This window comes from Vombatus ursinus, unplaced genomic scaffold, assembly GCF_900497805.2.
Source record: "Vombatus ursinus unplaced genomic scaffold, bare-nosed wombat genome assembly UNPS02014809.1, whole genome shotgun sequence".
Classification (NCBI taxonomy): Eukaryota; Metazoa; Chordata; class Mammalia; order Diprotodontia; family Vombatidae; genus Vombatus; species Vombatus ursinus.
The window spans coordinates 3,915,595-3,937,287 of record NW_020954587.1 but is presented as its reverse complement, the minus strand read 5'-3'; the positions used below and the strand labels follow the sequence as shown (position 1 = coordinate 3,937,287).

Genomic DNA, 21,693 nt, shown 5'->3' with positions numbered 1-21,693 from the left:
TCTTCCCTTTTCCCACCTAGCTTTGAAGAGTTGCTACTGGATCAACAGTTGAATCAGGTGGGGAACAGAGACACTCCGAATAGACATGGATGATTCCTGGTGAGTCAGACCATGAAAAGGACCATACCCTATGAAGCAATTGTGAAGAAAATGTCTTGTTTTTTAGTGCCAGGAGCTGTGAGTTGCCTTTATCATACACTTGTCTTACTAGCACTGTACTTATAATTTGAGCTCATTCTTCATACAGATACTTTGTGAATGTGAGAGGGGATAACACAGTTTAGATTTATAGAGGGACTCTTTGTGCAACTGTTCTTACTAGGACATCTTGGTAAATATCTTTACTAAAAGCTCATTGTGTGTACTGTCGTTAATGAGTATTACTGTTAATTTGAAGTACATTTGTGGGAGCTCGGGATCTATAGTAAAAGGTGTAGCCAGGGGTTTACTGGAACCGGTTCTTGTGTTCACTTTTCAGTTTAATCATTTATACCTTGGAAATCAGTAAACACTATAAATCAGGACTTAATTGTTTTGTTGATGATACAGACTTAAGAAAGTGATGGAGAAAATGTTAATAATGCAAATTAAATTAAACTTAAAAGTATGTCACAAATATAAACATACATATTACTATATAGATTACCATATATACTAAGCATACACATATATATGTGTGTCTATGTATATATATGTACATACATTATATATATATATATCCTTTGGGGACTGAAACTTGTTAAGTGTTAGTTGGAAGAGTAGTGTGGAAGCGCCATTTACATAATATACAAAAGTGGCTTACTGGATAGTGTGCTGGACTTGAAATCAGGAAGACCTGAGTTCAAATTCTGTCTCAGATACTTACTAGCTGTGCAAACCTGGATAAATCACAACTCTTTCTGCTTCCTTTGCTACATAAGGAACCTGGGGAAGCTAACCTACCTCAGTGGGTTGTTATGAGGATTAAATGAGATAACAGGTAAAGCACTTTGCAAATCTTAAAGTGCTATATAAATTCTACCTATATTACTCTATGCAAAAATTGTGTGTAGTATTTTTTAATTGACTGAGAAAATTATGAAATATAGACTTTCCATAAAACAGCCTTTCTTTGAAAATATTAGCTCCTTGATATGTACATAATTTACAGTTGAGGATGGTTATACTTTCTAACTCTTTTTTATATAGTATTGCAGTGGAAAAAGCACTAGCCTTAGGAGTCAGAAGACCAGGATTCATGACTCAGCTATGCTATTTACTAGACCCTGGACAGGTTCTTTAACTTTTTAAACCCTGGCTTCTTTCCCTATAAACAAAGATATTACCTGTACAACATCTACTTCTGGTTGTAAGGATCCAATGAGAATGCTGATGAAATTGTTTTGCAAAATATTAAGTTCTGTAAGTTCTCATGGAGAAATATAGTTAATAAATGCATAGATTTGTTTAGAAAGTCACCTCTTTGGGGCAGCTAGGTGGTATTGTGGATTGCACACCAGTCCTTGGAGTCAGGAGTTAAAATGCAGCCTCAGACACTTACTAGTGGTGTGACCCTGGGCAAGTCACTTAACTCTGATTGCCTCTAAAAAAAGAAAAAAGAAAGCCACTCCCTTTATTTACTAATCATAGGATGCTCAAAAATAACAAACTATTTCATCTTTCCTCAGGTTGTGAGGATATCATTGTCCTTCCCTTTTCATTTACGTAGGAATTGAACCATTGAGTTGGGAAACCAATGAGTTCTACATATTTACTATCAGTGAAACTCATTGCCCCTTTAAACTAAAATGCTCCTTTTAATCAAGTGTAAAAAATTCATACTTTAGCATAATGGTATGAATTATTATCTGTGCATCAGGAAAACTGAATAATATGATCTCTTTGCCCACAGACTGAGCTGTATCTACATGATGAGAAACTGGGAAGGAGAGTTTGCAATTCATTCTGCCAAAATCCTTTACATTCACTTCACAGGATTTTGAGGCAGTGATTTAAAATCATTTTGGCAGCTCTATTTCCTCATGCAAAAACATCCACTTCACAAGAGTGTCTAAAGTTTTTAAAATGCTCACTGATATACCAAACCTTCTATATTTAGGCTTCATCTGCTGAGAGAGAGAGAGAGACAGAGAGACAGAGAGACAGACAGACAGAGAGAGAGAGACAGAGAGAGAGAGAGAGAGGATAGTGAGTGTGTGAGTGTGTGTGTGAAAAGTTGGAAAAGAAAGTCAGGTAGTAATAAAAGAAAAAACAAAACACAAATAAATCCATAATGGCTCCATTTATTAATACATGTATCACAAATGCTCACAATATCAATGCATTCTTGGCATGCTAGACAGAGGCATTATTTAAAAATTTCTATTTTTTTAAAGGTTTTGAATTTTTTGCTCCTCCCTATACACTCATTTTTAATCAATCTGATGATATTCTTGATGACTGTAACATCAATACATGAAAGAAATATAATTATAGAAAGAAAAAAGTCAAAGTACAGCACAATCAGGATTAGTTTATATTATCTTTAGGGGAAAAAAGAGGTGACATTATTGCCTTTATAGTGAGCAACAACACAGATTTGTAACAGTACTACAGGTTCAAAGTCAGAGGCAAAAATTCACTAAACGGTCTATATACATACTAGGCATACAACAGAGAAATAATCAAAGATGTCTAAAAATCAAGAAAAACAATTTCCTTCGAGTATTACATTTTCAAAAATTTCCCTCTGAATATCTTCATGGTCAATTACTGGTTTTTCTTTCTAGGATCAGGATAGTTTGAGGAAGGGGAGGAAAAGTCCTTAGTAAAGCAGTAAATAAAACAAAACCAAAGAAGATTAAACCAAAAGAAGAGATATATTTCATATACTTCTTTAGATGAACATGTGCAACATTTATTAACCTTGGTGAAAGGCTAAGGATGCCCTCCAGCCACTACATGCAGAGTCTGATCGAAGGGGTTAATGGATTACCTTTAAGTTACCATGCAGCTACAGTATGGCCAGGGGCATACCAATAGCGCCATCTTACGCATAGCCTTTGAAGATGGAGTGTTGTACAGTACTAGATGTAGAACAATTTGGGCTACTCTCTGTGGCACAACAGTACTTCACAGAATGGAACTCTAGGCATGGTACGATTTGACAAGTGGAGCTGAGACTTCATGTCTGTTGGCATTTGGGTGTACATGTATGCACACAAGAGCGTGCGTGCATGCGTGTGTGCGTGCGTGTGTGTGTGTGTGTGTGCGCGTGCATGTGCACGTATAATATGCTGTAACATTACTTGAAACTCTTCCTAGATTGTTGCAGCTCCCAATTTGGAAACAGGTTTCTTCTTTCCCCAACATCCCTGAAAGACTAAGGAAGAAAATTAACTGACCCGTTGGTTCTGGTTGGTAATTAATAATGCAGAATTGTGGGTTTGCTTTATATGCAAGGACTGTTTCACTTTTACATTTGTATCTTCAGTACACAGAACTCACAGGTCTCTCTCCTGGCCCCTCCTCCTTAACTGCTGCATTGCCTTTCCTGCCCCCCTTTCCATCCCTTCTGGTTCCCTGTTATGCATCTTCTCTCTCTTCTTTTCTCTTGCAGATTGTAAACTCCCTGAGGGGACCATCTTGCTTATATGTATTTGTCTATTTGTATCCTAGTACTTAGCACAGTGTCTGGCACCCAGAAAGTGCTTAATAAAAGCTTGAGCTATCAATCAGTGTAGGTCCTGACACACAGTAGGCTGTTTAAGAAATAACTGTTTGTTTAAACAACATGGATCAAGTAAAAGAAAACATTTTTAAAAGCATCCAGGATACTATTCTTTACCAATTCTGCCTTAAAGGCATCGAGATTGTGATGGAATCCCAGAAGGCTATACCCTATTAAAGTCCCTCCAGCTGCCAAACCTTGGCAGTACCATATTTGCCCATTAACTGAATCTTGAGGGCAGCACTTCTATGACATATACTGAGTATGTGTACCTATAAATATAAGTAAAAGTACATATAAGTATAAATGAAACTTGCCTTTTTATTACACCATCTCATATTGATTGGCAGTGATAAACCGGGACAGACAGCAGGCCAACAGCATACCAATCAACTATTGCAGGGAAGAAAAATGCAAAAGAGAATCACGGCATTCACATATGTTCCTTCCATGTCCCTGAACAGATTCTGGCCACAGGGGACAATCAGGACTTTACTTTGGACACTCCCTTCTCTGGCTTGTTTTTCAAAAAATTGGAATCAGGTATAATAGGGGGAAATTACATTTAATACCTTGAGTTCAAGGTTATTGGTCTCAAATGCAGAAGAAACCAGAGCATCAGGAATTTGAGTTTAGGTTTTGGTTTCTAGCCTAGCTCTCAACAGAAACTTAAAAAGAACTCAGCTATAATACTGACTCCTAAAATATTAAAACACGCTAATAAATTAAAAATTAGAATAATCTTGTCACAGACTAATGCTGCTTCAACAGAAGAAACAGGTACTTTCCTTAATTCATGCTATGGCACAGATGAATCACATAAAGGAGTGGTGACACCAAAAACTCTTGGGCAAACCTTCGTTTGTGATCTCTGGAGAAGCAAAATCCTTATTGCGACAGCCCAATTTTACATTTTTGCCTTAAATTCTATTCCTTTTCTCTGCCAAGCAACATCTATTGTGTCAACAATTTAGCCACTTTATTATTTTATTTGGTAAGCTTAATGAAAGTTCTTGATATACCATAAAATCGGCCAATGTAATTCAGAGAGGAAAAAAAACGTTGTATAGCGTTTCTCATATTCATCCTCATGCCACTCACTTGTTTTAGTGATGAACAGGCATCATGCAATCAAGATGGCCTTGATCAGAGGTATGATAACATTCCAGAGCATTTACAGAATCAGACAGTATCTCCAAGGTCACTGGATCCAAACCTGTACCTTTTTACCATCCCCTGTAAGTGTATGGTTACTGTGCCATTACAAATAAAATGATAGAAAGAATGCCAACAGAGTTAATTGCTGGAGACTAAAGAAATCTGGCAAAAGTGGTGTTCTGAGGACAGAGTGGAAGAGCAAAGCGTAGACATTCTAAAGAACAGATGAGTTAACAGCCTGAGTAATAAAAACGGGAGTTGGGAGGAGAGAAATTTAATGGGAAAATATAGGAAAAGAATGGAATTAAAAAGTAATGAAAAAGCAATATGAAAGTTCACCCCCCCGAATATATATGTGTGGATACACACATCCTTCCCTTCTTAACCTTCATATATTTTGCCTTAATCTCTTAGCTCCATATATCTTGCCCAAAACAGTTTTCTATATCATTCTATTCATTAGTCCTGCCACCCCCCCTTAATTAGAACATGATTATATCCAAAGAACAATCTCCTCTTCCATCTTACACATATAACTTATATAACCCCAGTCCCAAAGTCTATCAGTGTGGGACACTCTCTTCATCGACGGAGATCAATGTCCCACTGTTGTACAAGGGGTGGGACTGAGTTGATGAGAGCAGGAGAGAGTAGAGATCTGGTCTCACCATTTTGTTTAGGGTGTTATAGATTCCAGTTAGACTGGAAAAATCTAGCAAGAAACTCCAGAAAAACTGGGATAAGGCTCACATAATAGAGACTGCCAGCTCTTCTCAAGGTGACTTCCTATTATGTTGGCTTTTTCCTAGAGTCTTTTTCTCTCTACAGTGACCTGTATCATGTATTTTCTCTCTCAAAACTGGAAGCTAGAAGCCCTGAAGAGACCAATGAGACCAGATTTCTCCTCTCTCCTGCTCTTATCAACTCTGCCCCACCTCTCCCGCAGGGATGGAACATAGATCTCCACTACTGAAGATGGAGTCCTATACCAACTGGATTTTGGGGTTAGGTACAAATTCATTCACCAAAAACCTATTTCAGTCTTAATGATTCCCATTCTTAGAATCACTGCTGCAAGATACACATCTTTTAAAATATCTTCCCTTTACAAGTTGTCACTTCCCTCTTATGCCCTAAGTTCTCTCTTGCCACTGAATTTCAACAGGCTATAGCTACTTGATTTCTGAAAAAAGGTTCAAAGATTTTTTGGTATTTGTTTAACTTAAAAGCTTCTCAATCTTTTCTTCCTCAGATACATCCTTTGACATATTTGCTTCCTTTTTCTCCCTGTCATCTCATGTGTGTTTGCATACTGACAACAATCTTTAACTACATGTTTTGTAGTTCTCAAACATTTAGCAATAAAAATATTCTAGCACAAGAGTCCTCAGCTGCAATTTAGAGACAACAGATCAAGAAAACATTTCAGAACACTATGTTAAATAGTTTGTACGCAAATCCATGGCCTTCAGGGAAACACACCATTCTGCATTTTTTAGTAAAGCAGGAGACATCCAGCTCTTCAGTGTTGGACCTAGTAACTTTATCACTGAAACAACAACTATAAAATAGGCAGAAAAATGCTGTTCACTTGAAATTCATTTCTGCTTCTCATTTCTGAAGCATAAACACATTCTCATCTGCCTGGAGGAAAATGATTTTTTTTTAATTTTATATCTGTCAGTAAAAAGAATTTTGTTTTTCTAAAAATTGTGTTAAATTGAAGCTTATTCAAGTCACATGAAAATATGTGTGGGCTTGCCTTCACACTGAATTTTATTTCAGGCAACAAAAGTTGAGATCCAGTATTCTGAAGGCCTTAGAGAGGATTTATCTCTAGCTAATCTTTCTATACTGGAAGTATAATATGGTAAAAAGAAGCCTGGACTTGTTAGTTAGGAGACCTAGGTTCAAATACCAGCTCCCAAGCATATAATTATCACTTACTAGTGATGGTGAACAAGTCAATTATCAACCTCAAGTCTCACTTTCCTCCCCTGTAAAATGGAGATAATGTTTTCATTACTTACCTCATAATATTGTCAGGAATGAGCCACGCAAACTTTAAAGTATCACACACAAATGTGATTTGTTTTTATTATTCCTACTACTGGAGACACTTGATTTCCATCAAATCAGTGTTTTTTCTCCCTAGTTGAGAAATAATTACATTCCCAAAGTTCCTTACCTATCAAAAACTAAAGGGAGGAAATGCTGTCCAAGGTATTTTATTATAAAAAATTAAAACCAAATATTTTATCTTCATAAAAGTAAAGTCATGTTCTACACACAAAAGCAGGCTACATCTGTCCTTTCATTTAGCCTGGGTCAATAAACAATGCATGACTGCCAGACTTGATTAACCTGAATACAGCAAATTCCATCCATCTTTATTCAGATTAAACAAATAGCAGATTAATTGGCATACACAGAATGTATTTCTATTTTACAGCGGGAGATGGCCCCTGTGACTATCTGTACATCATCTTTATTTTTATTTTAGAACCATGTAGCTTAAGGCTACCATAATACTATAAAGAATCTTTTTAAAAATTCCCATTGATGTGTTATTACACATTACCAAGATTTCAAGATTAGAGTTCTATTTGAACAGTTCAACTTGAAAATAAGAGAAATATAGAAGAGAGGGAGCCTGTTCACCTCTGCTGTAAAACGGCAGGCTCCTGGCCATCTAGACCTCTTGGGGCCACTGACCTGAACAAGTTAGTCACCCAGGGAGATATACGTCACTATTTACATTTGGTAAATGAACGGAGCTTAGTAATTAGTCCCAATTTAATGACTAACAAAACAAAACTGAACGCTTTAATGCCACTGGCCTTGTCAATATTTTATTCTTCTTTCTTATCAGTAATTTCTCGAGGGCACTAGACATCTGTAAGATTTTACTTTCAAAGCAGGGACATGGAAGAGGAAAGGACTTTTCCAAATCAAAGGCAGTGTGTTGGCCTATTACCTAGGAACAAGCTCTAGGTCCACCTCTAGCACCAACTGCATCACTGTTTGGAACCTTGGAGTAGCAATCATGCTGTGGGTTTCAGCATGGGAGCAATGAAAATTGCTGGTAACAAATCAAACACAGAGAGGGTTAAAAAGGCATGCTGGCATGAGGGCCTTGGACCAGAGGGAGAAGGGTCAGGGCAGAAATAGAACCAGCAAAGACCCTCAGATGGCAAGAAACCTCATTTCCCCCCTGGTTAATGATTCTATTTTCCAGGGCCTAATCTTAATCCAGTTTCCAGAGCATAAAGGGGCAGGTAAGTAAAGCTGCAAAGTTAAACCTGAGCTAATGAGGCGAGTGATAAGCACTTGCTCAAATTCTTTGAAACTATTTTGAAGTTGGGAAGATTATACATTAATGACTCAACTGAGAACTTCTTTTGGGTTTTTGGGAAAACTCCTAACAATTTAAGCCAAGCTAAAAATGAATAAATGCTGCTTGGGAAATTTCCCTGGATCACCCAAGGATGATGGGAAGTAATTCCAAACTTTTTGGATTAATATTAGCAAGAAATTGTGAAATAATGCCAAATGAGAGCTAAAAGAAGCAACAGTCCTCTCTGGCTCTACATGCGCCCAGTGGGACAAGGTGCTCCTGGGGAGCAGAAATGAGTTACTGCCCTCAAAGGGAGCCCCAAAAGAGGCCCATGAACTCTGGCAGGGTAACCCAGAGGACATGGGAAAGCTGGAAGAGGGAAGGCACAGAGGGAGAAGAAGCAGAGGGGAATGTGTATCCTCAAAGGAACACTGTCTCTGCCCCCCATCTCTCACCCACACACAGACACTTAAGGTATCTTGTCATCAAATACAACTGACTGGTTCATTTTCTTTGAACACCAGGAAGAAAGTGACAGAGGGGCCTGGTTGTCTGCTCAAGGTCAAATCCAGGCAAACGGGTTCTGAACTTAGGTAGGACAAAGGGTGGGGCAATCACCCTAGGCCCTGAGGCTGTTAAATGCCACATTATCCTGAGAGGACCCCAGGACAGATCACAAAACCTAGGAGAAAACTGGGTAACTAATGCTAAGCACTGAAGGGTGCTCAGATGTCTACAAGGGGATTCCAAGGATTCCAAGGATAAGTGTGAACAAAATGCTTACCCATAGCATCACATCCACACTTCCAAAAGACTAGATCTAGATTTAATTTTTCTTGTATTTAACACTTAGGAAATTATACTATTGTCCTACAATCGGTACCACAGAGGTGACCCAGGTAGGGAAGAAACAAGACAGTGGGAGAAGAGAAAAGATCAATGGGTGGGGAAAAGAACTGCTACCTTCACCTTCCTTCATTGCCTTTCATACCTGTACAGGGATCTTTAACCCCACTGCCTAGTAAGACTTGGTGGGGAGGTCCTGTGGTTGAGCATGAAGGGCTAGAATTGGGAGACAATTGATTTGAAACCCAACTTATGATACTTATTAGCCGAGTACCCTGGGAAAGTCATTTGGCTTCTCTGAGACTTAGTTTCCTCCTCTGAAGATGGAGGGGAGGCGTTACACATATTCTGCCTCACAGACTTGTGAGGAAAATGCTTTAACATTTGTTAAGTTCCTCTTGAGGCTCTAGGCCTAAAATACTTTGACACATATGACCAAAGCTCACAATTTAAGGTAGTTTTTATTTGGCTGAGAGGGAACCTATGTCATCATGGTCTTTGCTGTATCATCATCCACACAGGCAGGGGCCTTCTAACTGTAGGAATACGTGGAGGTTCTGACTACTTCTTCTCTCTCTAAACTCTCTCTAGCTCATCAGCTCCTATAAGTGCCATTATCTTTATGTAAATAACTCTCAGATTTATATATCCACCCTAGCTGTTCTCCTGAGTTGCAGTCCTGTCCCATAGCTATCTCAAACTTCACATGTCCAAAACTGAACTCAGTTCCTTCCCTTCTCCCTCCCCTACCAACCCACCCATCTTCCCAACTTTCCTAGTTCTGACAAGGGCATCACTCTCTCTTCACTTTGCGCTAAAGGGAAATATCCAGAATGAAGACATATGGTTGCCTAAATTCCTTTCCCAATCATTACTTTCTATAAGGTGCCAGTTGAATTTCAAGCAAATATATTCCTTCATATGGGTATGGAAGGGAAGAACGTAGGTGGTGGTAAACAGATTTTCAGTGACTTGGTTGACAACTGCAAGCTTAGTATGTATAACATGGCAGCCCCAAAAGATAATGTAACCCAAGGTTACATTAATGGAAGCACAGTGTCCAAAATAAGGGAAGTGATGGTTTCACTTGATTGCTTGGTTAGAGCACATATGGAGGGCTAGGTTCTGGGTACTACATTTTAGGAAGGACACTGACAAGCTGGCTTGTATTTATAGGAGGATGGTTAGAGAAAGGGAAGATTGATTGAAGAAACTAGAGATGTTTAGCTTGGAGAAGGGAATGCTTTGTTGGGGAGAGAAAGGATGAGACAATTACTGACTTCATATATTGAGTAGGTTTGCATGAGGAAGTGGGATATTTCTGCTTAGCCCTAGAAGGGGGAAATAGGAATAATGGGGAATATACAGGCAGAAAGACTTCAATCTCATATGAGGAAGAACTTCTTAACAATCTGAACAATTAAAAAATGGAACAAGAATAATATACAATTATATAAAATTATAATATACACGAATCATATATGTATATATTAGTGTTATATAATATGTGCATATTACATAACACATTATAAATATTAGCTAATTTGACTCTCACAAAAAACCTGTGAAGTAGGTGCTATTATTATCCTCACTTTTCAGATGGGCTCATACAGCCATTGTATGTCAGAGGCAAGACTAAAACACACATCTTTCCCTAACACTGGGTCTCGCTCTCTAGCCACCAAGCTATATGCTGCTTCTCTGTACATTCACCAGAGAGAATTTAAACAAAATTACCTTTTTCCTAGGGATAGAGATCTCCTTGACACTAAATACAAATCTACCCTTTCTGATTTATACACTGGACACTGCCAACAGCCAGAAAGAGAGCTGTATTTCAAGGACCACATGGTGAGCCCTGTACATCGGAATCACCTCTAAGATTCAGGATCTACTTTAAAAGGTTATGCCATCCTGGCAGTCAAGATGTTATTGAAATGCCAACTGTTATTGTAATAATACTACTACAAGTCACAACAACCTGGTGAGAGGCCCTGTGGTAGAGTATAAAGGACTAAATCAGAAGACCCGTGATTTTAAATTTAACTACGGTATTTATAATACTGCTTCAGAAATGCTAGAGGTATTTAATTCAATTTTGTTTGTGATCACTTCCAGTTGATCTGTGATTTCATGGCAGTGCTTAAATGCATTTAAAGGGCTTAGAAAACTCAACTAATTGTTCAAATAAAGAATTCTAAAACTGCAATGAGAAATCACCATGTATCACATTTGCAATAAATAGATCCACATTATTTTCTGAGATGAATGCCTTTAATTTTTGAAAACATTATTTGGGAAGGAGAAAAAGCAGCAAATTTACTGCTTTCTACTTTCATAGGATATACATGTAAAAATTATAGTTCCCCAAACTTAAATAATAAAAATATATTAATTAAGGGAAAGCTAATTTTTAATTGTTTGGGTTTGGATGAGTTGAATTAGATTTAAACCTTAATTGAATGAAATCCTTTAAAATGTTTATCAAATTACAAATATTTTTTCAGCCTTTCCCATGCTTCTCTTGAAAAAAAACCTTAGTGGCCCAAAGAAAATTTTAGTGCTAGGGGTGAGATTTTTCAACTTTTATAATAATTCTTAAATATGTTTTAAATTTCTAAAGTTGTTTTATTTATCTTCTTCAATTCCTGGGTCTAATTTACATGACTGCCTTTAGAGTCCTTTTTAGAACATGGGTACATGAAAAAATTTACCTGACATTTCAGAAGCTAATGGGAAAAAAGAAAACAGTCAATATTAAGATAGAATGAATGTGAAATGCAACTGGCCTCGTTAATGGCAGAGACCTTCCATAAAATCCATTGTAACAAAGGGAAAAAAAGGAGGGAGCAAGTCAACTAGCAAACCTCCTAAATATGGATCAGTTATTTGATGTTTTGAGTTGTTTATGCTCTAATTAAGCCAGGGCTTTGTTGGGTTAACCTCTATTTGACCTAATGGAGAGACAAGTTGTTTTTCTAGAGCTAGTCATTAGTTGAACTGTAACTGATATTCCCCTGATGAAAAAACTTCATTTAAGTTGAAAAAGGAAAATCAATAAACAGATGACCTGAGGACTAATAAGCATTAGGCTCTATCCCTATTCCATCAGCTTTTTCCTAAAGTAAAAGGTAGACTGGCAGGGTGGCAAGAAAGTTGGACAAAAGATAGGGGTGAAAAAGAACAGAGTAACCAGCGAATCAATCAACAAGTATATGAACCAGGGAACAAATAAGCATGTCCCATACCTGGGAGAACGCAATTCCAAAAGCCACTCCAGCTATGATTCCCATATTTGTCTCCATAAAACTGGTCACCAGATCATAACAACCCTGGGGGAAAAATAGAGAAATAATACTTTATGACACAAGGCTAGTCAGCATTTAGCATTTGGAGTAGTAAAGGGCTTTGGTTTGTTTGTTTTTTTAATTAAAGGAATAATTACCTGAAATAGACCACCAAACCAAATGAAAACTAAATAATATTTTAAAAACCACACTTATCAATTTAGAAATCTATTTTCTCTTATAACATGAAATCTATCATTCATTAGAGGCAGTATTCATATGAACAAACTCAAGGATCCATCAAAATATTATAATAATACTCTTTCTAATCTGTATCATATTTGCTCATTTATATGCTATGGTTGCAGCTTAAGTCACTAGACTTCTTTGGGCCCAGTTTCCTCATGAGTAAAATGAGAGGGCTGAGGATAAGATGACCTCCAGCTCTAGACCTATGATTCTAAGGAGCAGAGCTGGGATGCTTATACTCAGACCCCAATTCCAAGACCATATCTCCCTTTAGCCTCAAAAACACGATCCCTGGCAGTTTCTCCCCAGCCCAAGGACACTATGCCTAGCAGTTACTCATGAGTGGGCCCCAGCAAAACACACTTACCTCTCTCCCTGGTGCAGTTACAAACTGCACCTGTAGGAGTTATTAGTTTGAACTGGCTTTGTACTAGCTCATAAAGATATTGGTACTCACTGGACTATCTATACCAACTCCCTACCTCATTACCTGCATCCTGGACTCCTTATGTGTATTCTAGACTTAAGACCCTACATCTATCTTGTCAAACAAGACACTGATTGGTGGCAAACTGGACAACCCTCAGTCAGTCCTGACTGCTAGTTAACTTAGTGACATAGCAGACCTAAAAAACACACCTAACTATGGCCCCACCTTGGGCTTTTCCTGGTAAACTCTGGGTAAAATGCCTGCGCAGTAGATACAAAAAGTACATGTTCCTTTAAGAACTGACCACTCCTTAACCACTCCCTAATCCCACCCTGAATCACCTAGTTAGCACATGTTTTACTATAGTTTATCCTATATAAACTTTAACTATACCCTTCTAAAGTCATGGGTTTCTTAAGAACTTTTGCCCATTGAATAGTGTAAACCTTTGCCGTGTTAAAGAATGCTGGAGTTCATGAATTCATTCCAGAAGACCCTGTCCTGTACTTCAGTCCTTGGGGGGTCCCTGAATCCCTCAAACCGCATCATAACCATGTCTTTTGATTCGAAAAGCAGCACTATTTCCACTATACCATGATGTCGCTTAAGAAGTATTTCTACATTTTATATACTTTCCATACTAGGCACAGTTCTCTCTCTCTCTCTCTCTCTCTCTCACACACACACACACACACACACATACTCTCTCTCTCTCTCTCCAAAGATAACTGTGAACCTTTCTACAATTACTACAAGAACCATAGGTATGTTTAGTCCTTACAGTTCATTTTCTGCTCACACATTGAAATGGATACACATACTCAAATGGATAAATGTTGGTTTTTAAAGGGAATTTGTCTAAGTTTTATGGTAAAACAGCCTAAAATCTAAGTAAACTAAGTTCCCTCTTCTAGAATATAAGTGTCTTGCATGCAGGGACTGTTTTGTTTTTGCCTTTATATATCCCAGTATATAGCATATTTCCTTGCACAAAATTGATGTTAAATCAATTGATAAACATCTATTAAGCACCTATTATGTGGCAGGCACTCTACTGAACACTTCCTATCGACCCCACATCTGTTTCCTATTTTTCCTTCTTTTGTGCTTTTTGTCACAGAACTTTTCCTACACAAAGAAATGCCCCTTCCTCTAATCTCCGACTCCTGAAATTCTACTCCAACCTTTAAGGTGGAACTCAAGAGCCATATCCTGTATGAAGCTTTCATTGATCCCACACATTCTTAACTCAGAAATGATTTTTCCTTTCCCTGACTGCAAAGAGTATTTTTTGCTACTCTTATGAGTTTATACTATTTCAAAGTAGAGTCATCATGGTGCGAAACTATATATAGTATAGTACTGTGTATGTTTGTATGAAATCCCTTTTCATGGAATGTAAGGTATATGAAAATAGTGGCAAAAGATGTCTTAATCATTTCTTGCAAATCTACCAGCACAGAAAGAGCTCTGCCTATAGTAGACATGTAATGAAATAAAGGAAAAGTAGCACTGTTTTAAACTCTATACCAGGTACATTACAAGTCATGAATTTATAAAAGTAGCAATGTTATAAAAGTTTCATCCATTTAAAATGTGACATTGCATTGTAGCCCTATCCTTTCCCATTAATTCCTGTTGAGCCTATATTAGGTACACATAAAAGGCAGCCCCGAAACATGTGATTTAGACAATATATTCTATAGGAATTTAGAAAACCAGATGACAGGGGTTCAAAATAGTTTTCATAGAGGGCTTAGGCCTTGACCTGGACTATTTAGTTGACAGAGGATTTAGAAAGAAGGAAAAGGGCATTCCAGGTTGAGGACAGAGCATGAGTATAGTTAAGAGTCTTAGCTGAAGATGGAATATTTGAGGGTATAATGGATTTAGAACTGGAAGGGACCCTGAAGGCTATGGGCCAACTTCCTCATTTTACAGATGAGGAAACAAGAGGCCCATAGAGGTGTAGTGACTTGCACAAGGTTATACAAGTAATAAATGGAGGAGTCAAGATTTGAACCCAGATCCTCTTTCTTAGGGTCTGTCAGAGAGTAGAGAAAGATAAAACTTGCATAAGACAGATGGAATGACTATAGTGTCTGTTTTTTTGGGAAGTGAGAGATAAACAAGGACAGGAAAGGTGTTGCCAGATTATGGAGGCCTCAGAGGCCAGACTAAGGAGTTTGAACTTCACAATATAGATAAAAAGGAGTGATTGTAGGCTTTCCTGGGGGAAAGATGGTAGAGGGGGGTGGTGGTGAAGGAGACAAAATTTAATTGTTAACCGTTGATTTTTAATATTGGCTGTTTATGACTGATGAAGTTAAATGATGCTTTTCTAAATGGATGATTTTAAACTTAGCTAGTTTAGAAGTGAAAAGAGTGTCACTAGTTAGACAAGGCTTGTTCCTTTCTGAGATTTGCCACATCAATCTGGTCCAGGTGGAAAGAGACAGATTTTGTGCATGGCCTCATGGCAAACAAACAAACAAACAAACAAACAAACAAAACTAATTACTTTGTCATTTTTTTAATTTATTTTTTTGTTGTCATTCTATACTTAACAAACATCAATTAATATGAACATTTATTTATGAAAAGGAGAATGTAAAGAGGAATATGCATAGGAAACCAAGACTATTTACCAGGAATAACCCTCTTTGAAAAAACATATAAATTTAGCAAGCTGCTGTATTGCTTATCTGTGTTCCCTTCTGCACCTCTATCTCCTTTTCTTAAAAAAAAATTCCCCCTCCTCAATTAAAAAACAAACAAAAAACACCCCACCCTCCCCTGCATCAAATAAGTCCCATTACACTTAACATATCCACATATCAGACATATTTGAAAATAGTTATCTCATTCTGAATCTCAAATCCTTCACCTCTCTGAAAGGAGGTAGGTAGTATGCTTTATTGTCAGTCTCCTGGAATCCCTGTTGGGTCACTGCATTGATCAGAGTTCTTTCAAAGTTGTTTTTCTTTAAATTGCTATAGTCACTGTATGAATAATTCTCCCTGTTCTGTTCATTTTAATTCACATCAGTTCATATATCTTCCTAGGTTTCTTTGAATTCATCTCTTTTGTCATTTATTACAATTCAATAATATTTCATTACATTCATACACCATAATTGGTTCAACCATTTTCCAACTGGTCAATATCCACTGTGTTTCTATGCTTTTGCGATCACAAAAACTGATGTTATAAAAATGTTTGTACATCAGTGTCCTTTCCCTTTGTCTTTAATCTCTTTGGGGTATAAACCTAGAAATCGTATCACCGGATCAAATAATATGCATAGTTGAGTGACTTTGGAGGTACAGTTTCAATGAATTCCCTTCAAACACTTACCTTTTAAGGTCCAAATAACAAGAGTTCAGTAATATTTTTAAAACTGATTTAATAATATGAATTGACAGTGATTACACAGGAGTAGGAATACAAATCAGCTACAAAACTCTTTCAGCATTAATATCATGTACTAATCACATTTTAAAAAACTGCCATATTCTTTAGTCCACTTGAGATCACTCCATTTATTCCATTAAACAATCACTGTTCTATAGCTTATATAGTACAAAATTAAGTTAAAGATCACAATCTTGGCTTTAGAATCAACTTTTTCATTCCAAAAATGAAAGAGTAATAGAACTTGGTATTTTTCCATTCTTCTTGAAAGGCTATCAACTCAACTTTGCATAGAGCTTACATCTTCTAAAAACTAACAGTTACATTAATTCATTAGTCAGACAAAAGGCGGTGCTGGCTAAAACAGGAAAAGCATGCTGTTGAGCAAATTTTTAAATAACATGTCTAATTTTAAAGCAAAGGAAAGCACAGTTTTCTAGTTTATCTTAATTTAGTTCCTAGCAATTTGCCAGGCTAACATTTTCACTGCTTTTCCCCTTATTTTGCACATTCCCTGGGGTGTGTGAAAATTCCAGCTGAGTTATATCTTCTGACAAGTTGTATTTTACATGTCCACAATCTGTCATTCAAAGAAACACACATAACTTAGCAACTACTGTATGACTTGTGTTTTCACTGAAATTGACAAACTCTAATCCCTAGTTATTTCATGCAAATTTTAGAGGGAATAATTGAAATATCATTCACAGGATTTTGTGAAGTTTTACTCACTTTATAGTTAACAATTGGGCTTTTAATTTTTATGAGCATGGACATAATCTCATGCTGATTTTCTATTGCAGAGGGAGAAGAGTGAAGTTAGGATCAAAGAAAGAAAAGAAAGAGGAAGGAAAATGAATTTTTGAATAGTTTCTACAAACAATAAAGCCTAGGATATTTTTTTCCTGGACATCACTGATGCCTTCCCCGCCCCCCCCGGATTAATAATATATATGGAATAAAGGGTGTAAAAGTACCATTTGCCAACAACCCAGCAAATATGCAAATATTAAAGCAAATTTTAAAACTTAACATTTGTAAAATCATGGAGGCTTTTCACAGTGCCATATAAATTGAGCTGAAAGAGACCATACAGATCACCTAGCTTAGATCTGTCATTTCACAAAACAGGAGAGTTCAAATGACTTTTTCTGAGATGAGAATGATAGATGTTGTCATAGGGATTGTGGAAAGACAGAGACAACCAGACACTATTGGTGAAGCTGTGAATTACTCCAATTGTCCTGGAAAGCAATCTGGAATTAATAAAGTTGACTAAAAGGCTAATGCCCACTGACTCAGAGATCCCACTGCCAGGCCTATACCAAAAGAAGGTAAAAGACAGAAAGTTCCCAAACACACCAAAGTATTCAAAACAGCACTTTTTATGGTAGGAAAGAACTGGAAATGCTCATCGATTGGGAGAGTGGCTAGTTATGGTGCACCATAAAGCCTCTGAAACCCAGGTTTAAATCGCCTCTTCTATTTGATTTCTAAGTTATTGCCCTTTTACCCCACCCCACCCTCTTTTTTGTTTCCTGCTGTGTTCTGTTCTCAGAAATGGAAATTTATGAGGGAAGCAAATGTAAGATTTAAGCAGTGTCATGTTATTCTGTGTCCCCAGTCCTAAGGCTTGGTCCTATCTTCTGCTCTTGCTAAGATCAGTTTCCATTTCTAAGGCCGTGTTACTCTGTCTCTGGTTCTATGCCCAGACCCCTCTAGTCTGGGTTCTGGCTCTCACAGATAATCATATAGCACCTTCTTCTTGGGGTGGAATGCTATCCAGGAATGTACAGCTCTTTCTAAGTAAAGATGGTTTCCCTAATAAGCAAATCTCCATCCAGATGCACTCATTATAAATCCCTATCTCAAAGGATTGGTCTTTACAGACACCCTTCTCTTTCTCAGGTAAGACAAACTCCTTTCTACCCACCCCACCCCCCAATCTTAGTCCCTCTCCTTTTACTTTTATCCTGTTTGCTAACAGCACTTCCTCTTGTTGAAAGACCATAGGCGTCATCTCTTTACTATTCACTTATGGGCTTGGTAGAGGTACATGACCACTTCCCTCTATTCCTTAGCTCTTCATTTATAGGAGTTTCCATTCTGTCATTCCTTTCCACAAAACATAGAGATTTGCTTCTAGGGAGTGGGGAGATTTAGTCAATGGAGTATTAATCCAACTCTTTTACTTTTGTTTCTCTTGATTTTTTAAATTCCTCTTAAACATTCAGCTCCTTGTTTTTTTTCTAGATTAATCTTTCTTTTTTTAAAGCAATAAATCTATAAATTTGAATGAGTTTCTTTATTCTTTTCTTGATAATTATATTTACCTTTTTTGTGCTTTTGATGTTAAAGATGCTTGCAAACTGTACCAATACTCAGTAATATTTTATTTATTTGGGTAGGGAGGACAGGAATGCCTCAAATGCCTTTATTTTATTGAATGACCTTTTTCACTTGTGATTAGGGTCAAGTTTGCAGGATATGATATTTTGGGTTACATCTTGAGGTCCTTTGTTGTTTTTTTTTTGTTGTTGTTGTTCAGTCATTTCAGTTGTGCCTGATTCTCCATGACCTCATTTGGGGATTTTCTTGAGAAAGATACTGGAGTGGTTTGCCATTTCCTTCTCCAGCTCATTTCATAAATGAGGAAATGAGACAAAGGGTTATGTGACTTGCCAGGGACCCACAGCTACTAAGCATGTGAGGTTGGATTTGAATTCATGAAGATGAGTCCTTCTGATTCCAAGTCCAGTGCACTATTCACTACACCATCTTCACTTTTAGAATACATTAAGACATTTTGTGCTGTGATTTTCCACCAGGTAAACACTTCATAAATGCATGCTGATGGTGCTGTGTTGTTGCAATTACTTTTCCTTCACACCCAAGAGTTTTCTTTTTTGGCTGCTTTCAAAATGTGCTTATTGCTGAAATTGTGAAATTTAACCACTAACATGTCTTGGAATCTGAAATACCCTTTATATTCTGGCAGCAACCTGTGGGTTCTCTCAACTAAAGCTTTTCTGGCCTATATTCAGAAGTGCTGGGCAGTTTCCTAGTATTATTTCCTGTTATTTCCTTCTTCCTCATTTCACCTCTAAGAACTCCTGATTTCCTTCAAGACTCAGTTCAAGTGATACCTTTCCTAATCTCCCCAGCCACCACCAGCCTCCCTGCCAAAATCACCTTGTATCTTTTTTGTATAGACGTGTGTGTGTGTGTGTGTGTGTGTGTGTAGGGGGTTTCTCCTCTGAGAAGTTAGGATTCTTGGAGGCAGTGACTATCACTGGTACCTCGCACCCAGATGGTGTTTAATAAATATTTGTTGATGGATTTAGTTATAATTACTCTATATAACTAGTACGGAATTCCTTTCTTTTGAGATTCTGGTGTTGGAGAAGTTGACAGAAAACGTCCAGATCAAAAAAGGTCTTCTTTTTTGCTTTTTTGCTTTCTGGCGAGGCAACGGAGGTTAAGTGACTTTCCCAGAGTCACACAGCTAGTAAGTGTTATGTGTCTTGAGGCTGGATTTGAACTCAGGTCTTCCTGACTTCAGAGTCGTTGCTTTATCCACTGGGCCACCTAGCTGCCCCCAAAAGGTCTTCTTTTTTAAAAAGTGAAATGTTTTAGGAAAAATAATGAACATCAATACAAGCAATTTAATTTTCTCAGTAACTATACACATTTAAGCTAATTTATCTAAATGTATAAAGTATCATGATAATTTTTCAGTCATTTCATCTAAGTCTTCCTCGGGATGATCTATTTTATTTTTCTCCTTACATGGTCATGAAGCACACATATTCAGTGTTTCTAGTTCTGCTTTCATCATTCTCTCTGGATGGCCCTCACGCCTGGAACGCTCTGCCACCTCCACTACTAGCCGCCCTTGTTTCCTTTAAGTCCCAGCTAAAATCTCACCTTCTACAGGAAGCCTTCTTTCCCCCACCCCCCTTAATTCCAGTGCCTTCCCTCTGTTAATTATTTCCTACTTATTCTATCTAGAGTTTGCTTTGTATTATTTGTTTCCACATTGTCCCCACTCTTCCCCCATCCCCTATTAGATAGCAAGCTCCTTTAGGGCAGGGACTGTCTTCTGCTTTTTTTGTACCCTCAGCACTTAGCACAGTGCTTGGCACATAATAGGTGCTTAATAAATGTTTACTGAATTGAATTTTGCATTATTTCATAATGATCTTTCCAGATTTCTTTCCTGATTCTTGTCCATTTTAACTGCATTATAGTATTATATACATTATATATACAATAGTATAGTATAGTATATATATTATATATACCATATATATTATAGTATTATAGTATAGTACAGCATATATATATTATAGTATTCCCTTATACAAATGTACCAAAATGGATTTATTCATCCCCCTACTGTTACACAATGAACTAACAATCTATTAGTTGCTAAATTCAAGGACCTCTTCTCAATCCTCATCGTTCTGGATCCTTCTACACCATTTAATATGGTGTACATGTTCCCTCCCCTTGAATACTCTATCCTTGCTGGGTTTTGTGTCGCCGTTTTCTCTACTTTCTCCTCCCATATGTAAGATCATGCCTTATCCATCTCCTCTGCAAGACTTATCAATCAAATCCCATCCCTTAGATGTGGGTGTATCCCAGGGTTCTTTTCCCAGCCTTCATCTCTGCTCTCTTCACTCTCTTTCTTGGTGATCTTATCTGTTTTCATCAGTTCAACTATAATCTCTATTCAAATAACTCCCAAATTTACAGATTTCCAGCCCTCATCTCTCTTCCAAGCTCTCGTCCCAGATGGATATTTTCACCTGGATCAATCAATTGACAGGCTTTTATTAACTGTGCCAGGCACTGTGCTGGGTGCCAGGGATATACAGCATGAAACAATCCCTACTTACATTCAAGCAGAGGCAAGAACAAGTACATACATAAGTATATATAGAACAACTATGAAAAGAATAAACTCAAATAAATACCAAGTTGCTAAATATAAGGTAGTTTGAGAGGAAGAGCATTAGGGGAATGACGGACCAGGAGAGGCTTCCTATAGGTGGCACTTAGGCTAAATCTTGTAGGAAAAGAGTGATTCTTCAAAGAGAAGGGGAGGAGGAAGTTATGGGAGATGAACAGTGAGCCCAAAGGCCCAGAGATGGGCCTTTGGAGTCTTGTGTGTAAGAACAGAGAGAAGACCAGTTTGGCTGGATCATAAACTGCAAAAAGGGGAGCAAAGTAAAGTGTGCAAAGGCTTTAAAAGCTA

General features: G+C 37.5%; 1 protein-coding gene across 1 annotated transcript in view; it reads right to left on the bottom strand.

The window, feature by feature from the left end:
- Positions 1 to 2,262: 2,262 nt before the first annotated feature.
- The window catches only part of TSPAN7 (tetraspanin 7), a 121,551-nt gene continuing 102,120 nt past the window's right edge, over positions 2,263 to 21,693 (bottom strand). Inside the window, exons 6-8 of the mRNA XM_027875629.1 lie at positions 12,299 to 12,382; positions 4,027 to 4,102; positions 2,263 to 3,361 (exon numbers count right to left, since the gene is read on the bottom strand). Coding sequence (XP_027731430.1) covers positions 4,034 to 4,102; positions 12,299 to 12,382 — 153 coding nt within the window. The 3' untranslated portion in view covers positions 2,263 to 3,361; positions 4,027 to 4,033. The remainder of the gene's footprint in view (positions 3,362 to 4,026; positions 4,103 to 12,298; positions 12,383 to 21,693) is intronic.